The following is a 12399-nucleotide window of genomic DNA, read 5'->3' on the forward strand; positions in this document are numbered from 1 at the left end:
ATGTCATCACTGTTAGTAATATGCTGCTTCCAGGAGGTCTGTGACTTTCCATGATACCGTATGTGTGTGTGTGCATCTGTGTGTGCATGTGTGTGTGAGCACACGTGCACACACATGTAATGCATGCATTTCATGCAATTCATGAAACATAACCTAAATAACGACCTGTCTGAATCTTAATCAGATTGGATACATGTATATGTACAGCTGAGTCCCTTTGCTGTCCGCCTGAAACCATCACAACATTATTAATCAGGTATCTTCAATATAAAATAAAAACTTTAAAAAAAGATACAATTTTAACAACAGTCACTGTTTGCCTGCTTTTACGACAGATGCTTCGTCACCACTAAACACATCCTGACCTTTGCAGCCAAGCCGGAGAAGAAATAAAACTTCTTTTGTGCATGTCACACAGTGTTAGGGTTTAGTTCATAAGAGTGGTTTATACAGAAAGCTGTGGATTTTGCTTACCAGAAAGCAACAATAGCTTTCATTTCAGGGACACAAACATTGAAACTTCAAATGCATTTTCAACTTAAATAACTGGGGACAAGCTTACTTTCCAGGACTGGAAACAGCCACCTTGACATAGTAAGATGTTGATCACCCCAGATTACAGATTCATTTGAACCGTGGGAAGCTTTGTTCTTAAGAGAGAACTGAAAATAATGAACAGAACCACTGACTTTTCTTATTACAATTTAGAGGTTATGAAATTAATGTGTTTTTTTAAATTGAAAGATGTTCACTTATAATGTTGTGTTAGTTCCTGGTGTACAGCAAACAGTTACACACACACACACACACTATATATCAGTTCAATTCAGTCGCTCAGTTGTGTCTGACTCTTTGAGACCCCATGGACTGCAGCACACCAGGCCTCCTTGTCCATCACCAACTCCAGGAGTTTATCCAAACTCATGTCCATTGAGTCAGTGATGCCATCCAACCATCTCATCCTCTGTCATCCCCTTCTTCTCTCACCTTCAATCTTTCCCAGCATCAGAGTCTTTTCAAATGAGTCAGTTCTTCATATCAGGTGGCCAAAGTATTGGAGTTTCACCTTCAGCATCAGTCCTTCCAATGAACACCCAGGACTGATCTCCTCTAGGATGGACTGGTTGGATCTCCTTGCAGTCCAAGGGACTCTCAAGAGTCTTCTCCAACATCACAGTTCAAAAGCATCCATTCTGTGGCGCTCAGCTTTCTTTAGAGTCCAACTCTCACATCCATACATGACCACTGGAAAAACCATAGCCTTGACTAGATGGACCTTTGTTGGCAAAGTAATGTCTCTGCTTTCTAATGTGCTGTCTAGGTTGGTCATAACTTTCCTTCCAAGGAGTAAGTGTCTTTAATTTCATGGCTGCAGTCACCATCTGCAGTGATTTTGGAGCCCAGAAAAATAAAATCTCTCACTGTTTCCATTGTTTCCCCATCTATTTGCCATGAAGTGATGGGACCAGATGCCACTATCTTAGTTTTCTGAATGTTGAGCTGTAAGCCAACTTTTTCACTCTCCTTTTTCACTTTCAAGAGGCTCTTTAGTTCTTTGCTTTCTGCCATAAGGATGGTGTCATCTGCATATCTGAGGTTGTTGACATTTCTCCCAGCAATCTTGATTCCAGCTTGTGCGTCATCCAGCCCAGTGTTTATCATGATGTACTCTGCATATAAGTTAAACAGGCACGGGTGACAATATATAGCCTTGACATACTCCTTTTGCTATTTGGAACCAGTCTGTTGTTCCATGTCCAGGTCTAACTGTTGCTTCCTGACCTGCATACAGATTTCTCAAGAGACAGGTCAGGTGGTCTGGTATTCCCATCGCTTTCAGAATTTTCCACAGTTTGTTGTGATCCACACAGTCAAAGGCTTTGGCATAGTCAATAAAGCAGAAATAGATGTTTTTCTGAAACTCTCTTCTTTTTCAATGATCCAGCAGATGTTGGCAATTTGATCTCTGGTTCCTCTGCCTTTTCTAAAACCAGCTTGAACATCTGGAAGTTCACAGTTCACGTATTGTTGAAGCCTGGCTTGGAGAATTTTGAGCATTACTTTACTAGTGTGTGAGATGAGTGCAATTGTGTGGTAATTTGAGCATTCTTTGGCATTGGGATTAGAATGAAAACACTATATATTTACACATATATGTATATGTATATAGGTATATTCATATACAAACTCTTTTTCATATTCTTTTCCATTATGGTTTTTTACAGGATATTGACTATAGAACCCTGTGCTATACAGTAGAAACTTGTTGTTTATCTATTTTATGTATAGTCATTTGTATCTGCTAATCCGAAACTCCTAATTTATCCCTCCCCCTCCTTTCTCCTTTGGTAGTCATAAGTTTGTTTTCTATGTCTGTGAATCTGTTTCCTTTTCATCAATAAGTTTGTTTTTGTCATATTTTAGATTCCACATATAAGTGATATCATATGACATTTGTCTTTCTCTATCTGACTTACTTCACTTAGTATAACAATCTCTAGGTCCATCCATGTTCCTGCAAATGGAAATATTTCATTGTTTTTTATGGCTGAGTAATATTGTATTGTGTGTATGTGTGTGTACACCACATCTTCTTTATCCATTCACTGGATGGACACTTAGGTTACTTCCATATCGTGGCTGTAGTAAATAGTGCTTCAGTGAACATTGGGGTGCACGTTATCTTTGCATATTAGAGTTTTGTCTGCATATGTACTCAGGAGTGCAGTCGCTAGATTGCATGGCAACTCTATGTTTTGTTTCTGAGGATCCTCCACACACTTCTCCATAGTGCTGCATCAATTTCACATTCCCATCCAGTGTTGGAGGGTTTCCTTTTCTCCACACTCTCCTCAGTAGTTTTTACTTATCGACTTTTTAATGAAGGCCATTCTGACCAGTGTGAAATGACACCTCATTGTAGTAAGGTGTTTCTTAAATTAGGATTTCATTGGGGCAGTATATTTTCAGTGTCACTTTAAAATATAAATTTGAGACCTTAAGCACACACTCACCCTCCCTGTTCACTTGGCCATAACACCGGTTGTCAATGAATCTCAGGAGAATCAAGTGAGGAAATAGCACCTCACCCCACAATAATTTTACCTCCAGGAGTATCTGATGCTGAGTCTGGGAATACAAAAAGCCAACAGATAGAGACTTCCCTGGTAGTTCAATAGCTAAAACTCTGTGTTTCCAATGCAGGAGGCCTGGGTTTGATCGCTGGTCAGGGAACTAGATCCCATAGGCCGCAACTAAGCCCTGGTACAGTCAAATAAATAAGTATATTTTTTAAAGAAATCATAAAAACTATTTGATCAGTAGCAATTTAAAATAATAATTTTGTATTAATAAACAGATATATTTGGAAGTCGAATTTAAAGTTTTGCATTATTTCTTAAAGCAAAATATTGAACTTCAAACAAGTATTACAAGTGTAGGAGGCAATTTAAACTCTTCCCAGATTCTGCCATCCAGGGGTGGACTGACATCAGATGACTTTAGAAGAGACACTCATGCAGCATTTGCGAATCTGATAGGACTTAGTAAAACCATAAAACTCAGTGGAAATGTGAAATGTTTTTGTCATGAAGTTTACTCACACATCGTTCCTAACTCAGAGTCATTTGGGAACTTGTCTTTCCCTAGCTTCTGCTCCCTTTTTTGCTTAACACTGCCCTCCCCTCACCGACTACTCACCTATTCAAGACACCTGTCACGTGGGAGACCCTGTGTTTGCTGTTGTGGTCTTCCCAGATGTGCCCTCTTCAGAAAGTATTCTAGTCTCCTGCTTCTTTAAGAAAGCCTTCAAGACACACTTGTTGGGTTTTCCTTTCACCTTAACCATACCCTTTGCTTTCCAAAAGCAGTAAAGTTGAACAAATCAGGTTTTCTGCATGAACAAGTGGTCCTAAGTTTATATCTTAACCTCCCATGTCATGTACTTGATTTTTAGAAATTTTTCTGGCACTGATCAAGAGGGTGGTTCTAATGATTGGAACATCAGACTCTGTGGCTTCTAGGGGGTAGACTGCTTTAGGAAGTCATGTCTTTTCCATAGGCATGAGGCCACACTTTGGGAAGTTCTGGAGCAGTGGTCCCCAACATTTTCGGCAGCAGGGCCAGGTTGCATGGAAGACAGTTTTTCCACGGACACGGGTGGGGGGAGGGGTGGTTTTGAGATGATTCAAGCACATTACATTTATTGTGCAATTTATCTCTATCATCGTTATGTCAACTCCTCCTCAGATCATCAGGCGTTAGCTTCTGGAGGTTGGGGACTCCTGCTCTAGACCTCAGATTCAAACCCATGCTTCTATAATGTACGTAAGGAGCTGTTACCGTAAAAAACAAACTCTGGCATCAGAGTCAGAGAAGTCATTCTTACCTGGTACCAGGTCACCTCTGGACTTTGTGCATCACTTTGGTGGTTGAGACCTGGGCAGTAAATGGAGCTCATGCTACCAAGAAGAAGGTGTTGCTCATGTGAGACAGAACTCTCACAGGACATATTTATTTGGGGCTTAACTTCTAAGATCATCCGGACACAGCAGGCATTCTCTTGGGGGCTCCTAGGGAAGTTAATAAGGTCCCGTGAACACAGGAGATCAATCCAGTCAGTCCTAAGGGAAACCAACCCTGAATATTCATTGGGAGGACTGATGCTGAAGCTGAAGCTTCAATACTGTGACCACCTGATGGGAAGAGCTGACTCATTGAAAAAAGACCCTGATGCTGGAAAAGATTGAAGGCAGGAGGAGAAGGGGGATGACAAAGCGTGAGATGGTTAGATGGCATCACCAACTCAATGGACATGAATTTGAGGAAACTCTGGGAGATAGTGAAGGACAGGGTAGCCTGCAGACTGCTCCATGCTGCAGTCCATGGGGTCACAAAGAGTTGGACACGACTTAGCAACTGAACAGCAACAACAACATGAACACAGATGCTGTATTCAGATAGTACAGGACTTGGAGATGTTTGCAGAGAGAAATGTATTTGAGACATTACCTCATCCTAGGTCTACAAATATACAACCCGGCATGATTTATCCCTGTGGTCAAAAAATGAAGGGTGCTCTTCTCCTGGATGATGTGAGGAGCATTCTGAGTAATTTCTACTGCTGGACCTCCATTCTGAGGCTGTAGGTACCACTGGACATCAGATAGGTTCTTACTACCACTATAGGGCAGGTGTTCAGAACCTCGGGTGGATGACAGTTGACTTCCGTGGTAGAAATGGGCTTTCTGTGGCTCTGGCAAATCACAAAACAGGACAAACTCCTCTCCACACCTTGCAGAGTATGTTCTAAGCGGCTTTTCAGTGAAGCAATCTGAAAACCACAATAAGCAAACAACACAGAAACACATTAGAAGATGAAACTCTATAGCATTGGTGCATACCCACTATCAAGAATAAAATAGCTAGCTAGTGGGAAGCAGTTGTACCACCCAGGGAGCTCAGCTCGGCGCTCTGTGATGACCTAGAGGGGTGGGTTGGGAGGTAGGAGGGAGGTCCAAGAGGGAGGGGATATGTGTATACATATGGCTGATTCATGTTGTTGTATAGCAGAAAATCACACAATATTGTTAAGCAATTACATTCCAATAAAAAATAAAAGTAACTCTTTATCTTCAAACAGTGACTGGAAAATTGCCTATTCTATTAAATAAATATTGAAAGTTGAAATTTTAAAAAAAGAAGACACTCTAACTTTTATTTCCAAAGAGTATTTGGTTTCACAAAGAATTAAGCTCCCATGGGTGTCTTTCTTCTTATAATTTCCCATTTTGTAAGGAAAAGAAGTTCAGGTCTAATTCCCTTCCACTGGTCTTCAGCATCACTAATAGTAATGGCGGTCTCCTGTTAGAGATTGCCAACCTACCTGTAATTCCTTTTCAGTTGCATCCACTGAACACTCAGAGAGGGTAACTGGGCTCCCCATCAATGCTTGGGGTCAACTCAAAGCTGTTCAGCCCAATCATGTCTCCTACCCCCATTTTAATAGCAGAAAGGAAGCGCTCTGTATAATTATATCATTTTCTCATGTATCACAGAATATCTGTCACTTTCAGCTTGGAACATAAGACTCACAGGGTCAGCAGGAAAAGTGAAAAACCCCTACCTGGAATATTCAATCCTTTAATTCTCCCTCCTGTGACAAGCCAAAGAAATATCCAGCCCAAATAAAGCATCATTCTCCCTGAGTCCCTGTCATCGCTTCAGGACATTGGTTCTGTGGTCAGAGTAGAGGACATTGTCCTTCAGAGCTCCACCCTGAGAATCCTCTTCATTTCTGTAAATCAAGAAATGGGAAATGAAGAAACTGGAACCAGCGATCAAAATGCAAGTCACACAGGAAGCTGTGAAAGGGCAGGTCCTACCCAAAGAGCCCTCACATGCCCACACTCGAGTGGTATTTCCAGAGGTGTGTGGCAGTCCCTGCATATGCCACTTCTTACTCAACTGAAGGAGGAAGGGCATCTCCGACTCAGGGTCCTGCTTGAATTTACACTCTGTACGGTGTGTTCTTTTGATGTTATTTCTTCCTGGAATACTTTTTTTTTTCCTTTTCTTAAGCTTCTGACCAAGTATGTATGTTTTCAGGCTTCCCTGGTGACTCAGACAGTAAAGAATCTGCCTGCCATTCAGGAGACCCGGGTTTGATCCCTGGGTTGGGAAGATCCCCTGGAGAAGGGAATGGCGACCCACTCCAATATTCTTGCCTAGAGAATCCCATGGACAGAGGAGCCTGGCGGGCTACAGTCTATGGAGTTGCAGAGTCAGACAAGACTGAGCGACTTTCACTTCACTTCTAATCACATATATTTTCATGAGTTTAGAAAGAGTTAGGAGAAAGTTTTTCTGAAACGATGATCCAAGTTGAGTGAAAATGTCAGATTCTTGTTAGGGAAGCTAGTCCTGTAGCTCATGTGTATAAATGAGAATGTCTGTCCTTTGCTGGTTTGTAATAGATGTTAGAGAATAGAGGATGTTTGACTTGCTGTGCCCCAAGTAAGACAGGGAGTACTGTTGCTGGGTGGCATTTCTAAGGATTCTCTGAAGTCTGAAAGGGAGAGAAGGTCACCCCAAGGTAGAATGTCAGACCCTGGACTGTGTTCACGGTGGTTTTGTCCACCTTGTTGATAGAGTGGCTGCTGGAACTTTCAAACCATTTGAAAGAGAGGAGAGATGAGGTTGCTGGGTGCGTACCTGGGTCCATTCAGATTGTTGTTATTGTTCAGTTGCTCAGTCATGTCCAACTCTTTGTGACCCCATAGTTTGTGTGGCAGTTTGAACATTCTTTGAAGACATTGCCCTTTTTTGGGATTGGAATGAAAACTGACCTTTTTCAGTCCTGTGGCCACTGCTAAGGTTTCCAAATTTGCTGGCAAGTTAAGTGCAACACTTTAACAACATCATCTTTTAGGATTTGAAATAGCTCTGCTGAAATTCCATCATTCCGCTAGCTTTGTTTGTAGTGATGCTTCCTAAGGCCCACTTGACTTCACACTCCAGGATGTCTGGCTCTAGGTGAGTGATCACACCATCGTGGTTACCCTGGTTGTTAACACCTATTTGGTACAGGTCTTCTGTGTATTCTTGCCATTCAGATTGCCATAACAGAAAACCAAAGACTGGATGGTTTGTACCCAAGAGAAACATCTTTCTCAAAATTCTTGGGTCTGGAAAGTCCAAGATCAAGGTACCAGAAGGGTCACCTTCTGTGAGGCCTCTTTTCCTGGTTCATAAGTGACACCTTCCCACTGTGTCCTCATATGGTGGAAGGGGCTATCCATGTGAAGGAAACAGAACATGGAGACCACCCTGACATGAAGCACAGAGGAAGTTTGGAGGAAAGACTCAATATTGACGGTAAAAGCTACAGAGAAGTTGAGCACCAGCAGGACTGGACAGATTCTGTTAGACTTGGCCACGGCTGATCAGATCAGCAAGTGTGGAGGGTTTAGGGTGATGGAGATGAGGGAGTAGGAAAGGAATGTGGGGAGTGGGGACAAGCCACACCCTCCCCAGGCTACCCTGCACACAGGAGACAGGGCAAGGGAATGTTTCCTCCTGTGTTGACTTCATTCCACCTTGGAAGAGAAGGAGTTGGAGGCGTAACAGGCCAAGTGCAAGTGAGGGTGAGGAGAGAGAGCATGTACCAACTTCTCTGAGGAGGCAGGAAGAGAAAACCAGAAAACCACAGAGATGTTATCTTGGATGGAGGTGAACAGGGTCATATACATTGGGAGGTCCCTCCAGATCCATTTGCCCAGGTGTGACCTGAAGTCAGGATGTTTCCACCTGGCAGCTAGCCACTGAGAGGAGGGCCTGCTCAGTGAAGAAAGGGCTTCACAAGATGGTGGAAGACCTAGGGTGCCAGGGACAGGGACCAGAATCACTGCATCACTCTTCCCCAGTGGTGACAATGGGGGGCTCTTTTTATCTTCTTACCAAGATCGTAATCAAGGAAAAGGGCAGGATAAGTAACTGCCCTTCAAGATGTGGTCTGCCTCCCACCTCTGCTTGCCTTTCCTTTGCCCAGAAAGCCCTGAAGGGACACTATCTCCATCTCCAGTCACTGCCTGGAAACAAGGCCTACAAGCATCTGCCTAGAAAACAAGCCTGAGAATGTCATTTCTGTGCTGATAACCTCACCAGCCCTCCACCCATGAGATAAAGAATCCATTCCAAAGCATCAGATGCCAAACCCTATATGACTTGATATGGCTCCCTCATGACTTATCTTGTGCTTCATCCCCAGAGAGACCTCCACTGACCACTTACAGCATGGGCAAGCAGTCTACCTCCCTCCCTATTCCCCACTGCACCAGCCAGCAGCCATCTCTCTTATTACTCATGTGTCAAATTACTTTGTCTTAGCACACATTATTGTCTGAAAAACATCTTGTTTTAGAGACTTTTCCCCTAACTAGAATCAAAGCTCCATACCGGCAGGAACGGAACCTGCCTCACAGGCTGCACACTGTCTCCAGGAATAGGGTGTGGCTCACTCAGAGCTCACTGAGTCCTCATCCAGAATTTACCCACACCACTGTGTAATTGTCATCTCATATACCATGTTCTCCCACCAGGTTGGGAGCTCCTTAAGGGCAGAGATCCTGTTTCAGAAATCTTATCTCCAAAGCCTAGGACAAATCTTCATGCATAAATCATAATCGATTCTATTGTCCAAATAAATGCAGAAGAATTCAGGAGTCAAAACAAACCAATATCGACAATTAACTTGCTGTGTGACTCTAGATAAGACACTTAGCCTCCCTCTGAACTTCGGGATTTTTTATTGCAAAATAAATTATTTGGACTGTAATAGTTGTTCTTCCACCTTTGAGCTAGGGGTCTCAAACTTCTGGGGATTTGGCTAGGAAATCTGCTTTTTTTTTTTAAAGTTCCCTGACAGGGGAAATCATGAGACTCTGTGATTTCTAAGATTATCTCAGCTCTAACATTCCATGGTTCCATGATTGAATGACCAATGATCAATCATAGAAAATCAGCTACCATGACACCTGTAAGTCTCCAGCCCTCAGAAGTCTCCAGCCCTAGAACTGTCTCGAGGCTATGCCTTTGTCTCTGGGATTGTGTTTCTCAGATGATCTCCATTACAAGAATCACCCAGAACTCTTGCTATAAATTCAGATGTCTGAGCTCTCTAAGCCATATTAAATCAGATTCTCAAAGAGAAGAACATAGGGCTCTATATTATAAACAAGTGTCAGGGGACTTCCCTGGTGGTAAAGTGGATAGGAATCCACCTGTCAATGTGGAGGACAGGGGTTCTATCCCTGGTCCAGGAAGATCCTAATGCTGTGGAGCAACTAAGCTTGTGTGCTACAATTACTGGGCCCATGAGCCTAGAGCCTGTGCTGGCAACAAAAGAAGCCACCACAATGAGAAGCCTGCACATCGTGACGAAGAGGAGCCACTGCTCATCACAACTACAGAAAAGCCTGCGTGAAACAACGAAGACCCAGTGCAACCAAAAATAAATAAATAAATGAAAAAAATAAACAAGTGTCAAGGAAGTCACTGTGACCCAGAGAGCATCCCTGGGCAGTCCTGCTCAAGGACAAGAATAGAGCTTGGGGAGGTGGGTCTGTGCTAGGTTATGGCAGTTATTGCCAGCACTGCTGTCAACTGAACGTGAGAGCTGGTCCGTTCTGGAAACCCCATCCGTGTGGGATAACTCAATGGGCATTGTTTGTCAACATCTACCTCTTTGAGATCTTTTTGTGTCTATGAGATGCCTTCCATTCCACCATCACCAAAACACTTTCGAGAATCATGAGGAATTACCCAAGGTACATTTATCAAACATTTATCATGCACTGAGCAACTTAACCAAACCAGGCTGCAAGTCTGTTCATGGGAGTAAAACAATAGCCAGGAAGCTCTGAATCTAATAGGGTCCTGCCCTTTTGCATACTTTCTGCTCACACTTGGGAAGGTGGCTGTTGTCCTTCTGGTTTTACTGATGGACAACCAAGGCTCACATTGCTTGAAGAGTGGCCCCCACTATTAATGATAATCGTACATCTTAGAAATATTAGAAGAGGAATATTTGTCCATATGAAGACGGTCTCAGAGACTCAATTTTCCTATCACCATATGTCATCACCTCAGAGGAGGAGATGGGAGGGGGCTTCCCTGGTGGTCCAGTGGCTAAGACTCTGTGATTCCAATGCAGAAGGCCTGGGTTCCCTCCCTGGTCAGGGAACCAGATCCCACATGCCTCAACTAAGAATTTGTATGCCACAACTAAGAATCCTGCAAGCTGCAACTAAGACCTGGCACAGCCAAATAAATAAATTTTTTTAGATGGAAATGAGAGTCACAGGGTGACTTCAAATATCTGAAGGGTCTCTTCTCCAAACCAGCTTTCATACTTGCTTTCCATATTTCCTTTGTCAGAGGTTGAAGATCCCCCCCAATTAGCTGGTCAAGACTACGCTTTCAATATCTTTGGTTGATGATGAACTATTTTTTTTTTGCTGATTCAGGATTTTGATGGGAGAATAAGAAGAGGAAAGGTAGGTGGAGCAGGCAGATATCAACAAAGAATCGAAGACTCAAGTAGGGGAATCCTACCGCCAAAGACAATTTCCCATGGGATCATCGGTGACTATACACAGAGAACACTTGTACATGTAGACATCTGATCTGGTGTAATAGCAACCATTTAATTCAACTAATATTATTATGGGTCTCACATAATCCATGGTAGCTTTATATACCATTGTCTAGGAATTACAGAAGATCAAGAGTGTAGCTTGATCCAGTGGCTAAGACTCTGAGCTCCCAAAGCAGGGGGCCTGGGGTTCAATCCTCGGCTAGGGAACTAGATCCCACATGCTGCAACTAAAGAACTCATTCATGTGCCACAACTAGAATCTGGTGCAGCCAAATAATTTTTTTTTTTAAAGAGTGTAGCTCACACTGTTAGAGATCTTACAGAGGTCAAGACAAGCGTTGAAATTCAGCAACCACCTTAAATCCCTCTACTCTCCAGCTTTCCCACAACATACTCGAAGTATTATTGAAAGGCTTATTTGGTAACCACAAGTTTTTTAATAACGTGAAGCCTCCGTATATATGGAGATATAAAATTCGCTAGTTCAATACCACACCTATCAGTATAAAATAGTTTATGAGAAGGAACTGCATTAGTAATCCATTCTGAAAATGTTTCAAGTTCTTTTCTCAACTTATATTTACTGGTTAGGAAATCTAGTGAAAAAAAATGTACTCATGTCTTACCTGTACTTCCTGTCCTTAAGACACTGAAAAAGAGGAAGGAACTTCAAGGCTTTATTTCAGTGACTGCCGGCTTTTCTATCTGATGAAGAAATGTGAGAATATCCATTTTGAAAGAGTAATACAGTAAGTATCCTGCCCAGAGAGATACATTTAACTCACATAAGTTTAGAAATAATAAGCTAAAACTGGAGAGAAAAAAAAAGAAAAATCTTTTACTAAAGGAAAATGACCATTGACATTGTCAAATTCATGATCATAAAGAGAAAAATCAAATTAACTGCCTCTATCAGTAGAAGGAAATGATCTAGAGATGAAGCATCTAAAATTCTCTCCAGACCAACCTCCTTGACTAGATAAAGTTTGTGGTTAGGTTTAGTTGAAAGAGTGAGTAAGCCTACTTCCTTTACAGGAATTTCCTGTACAGATTATTAGCACTCAACTCAACTTCTCAACTGTGGGGTTTGGGTTTTTCTGTTTTGTTTTGTAAAACTAACTCCCAAAAATGTAACCTTTATGATATAACCTAAAACTTTTCTTGTGATTAACTTTTTTAATTCTGCAAAAGAAAAAAAAAACTCTATCAACATTTATTTGAAACAATAATTTATTTATACAGAC

At 42.2% G+C, this 12399-nt stretch overlaps 1 protein-coding gene across 2 annotated transcripts in view; it reads right to left on the bottom strand.

Annotated features, from left to right (window-relative positions):
• Positions 1-12087, bottom strand: part of IL18RAP (interleukin 18 receptor accessory protein) — a 32650-nt gene extending 20563 nt beyond the window's left edge. For both annotated transcript variants that reach the window (XR_014082393.1, XM_081591460.1), the window contains exons 1-4: positions 11782-12087; positions 6125-6295; positions 5011-5332; positions 4388-4571 (exon numbers count right to left, since the gene is read on the bottom strand). Coding sequence is in view for 1 of the 2 variants with exons in the window: in XM_081591460.1 (XP_081447586.1) it covers positions 4388-4571; positions 5011-5332; positions 6125-6197 (579 nt within the window). In the remaining variant the exon portion in view is untranslated. The remainder of the gene's footprint in view (positions 1-4387; positions 4572-5010; positions 5333-6124; positions 6296-11781) is intronic.
• Between the last annotated feature and the right edge of the window lie 312 nt (positions 12088-12399).

This window comes from Giraffa tippelskirchi, chromosome 4 (genome assembly GCF_054371585.1).
Source record: "Giraffa tippelskirchi isolate mGirTip1 chromosome 4, T2T-mGirTip1v1.2.pri, whole genome shotgun sequence".
In the NCBI taxonomy this organism is placed as follows: domain Eukaryota; kingdom Metazoa; phylum Chordata; class Mammalia; order Artiodactyla; family Giraffidae; genus Giraffa; species Giraffa tippelskirchi.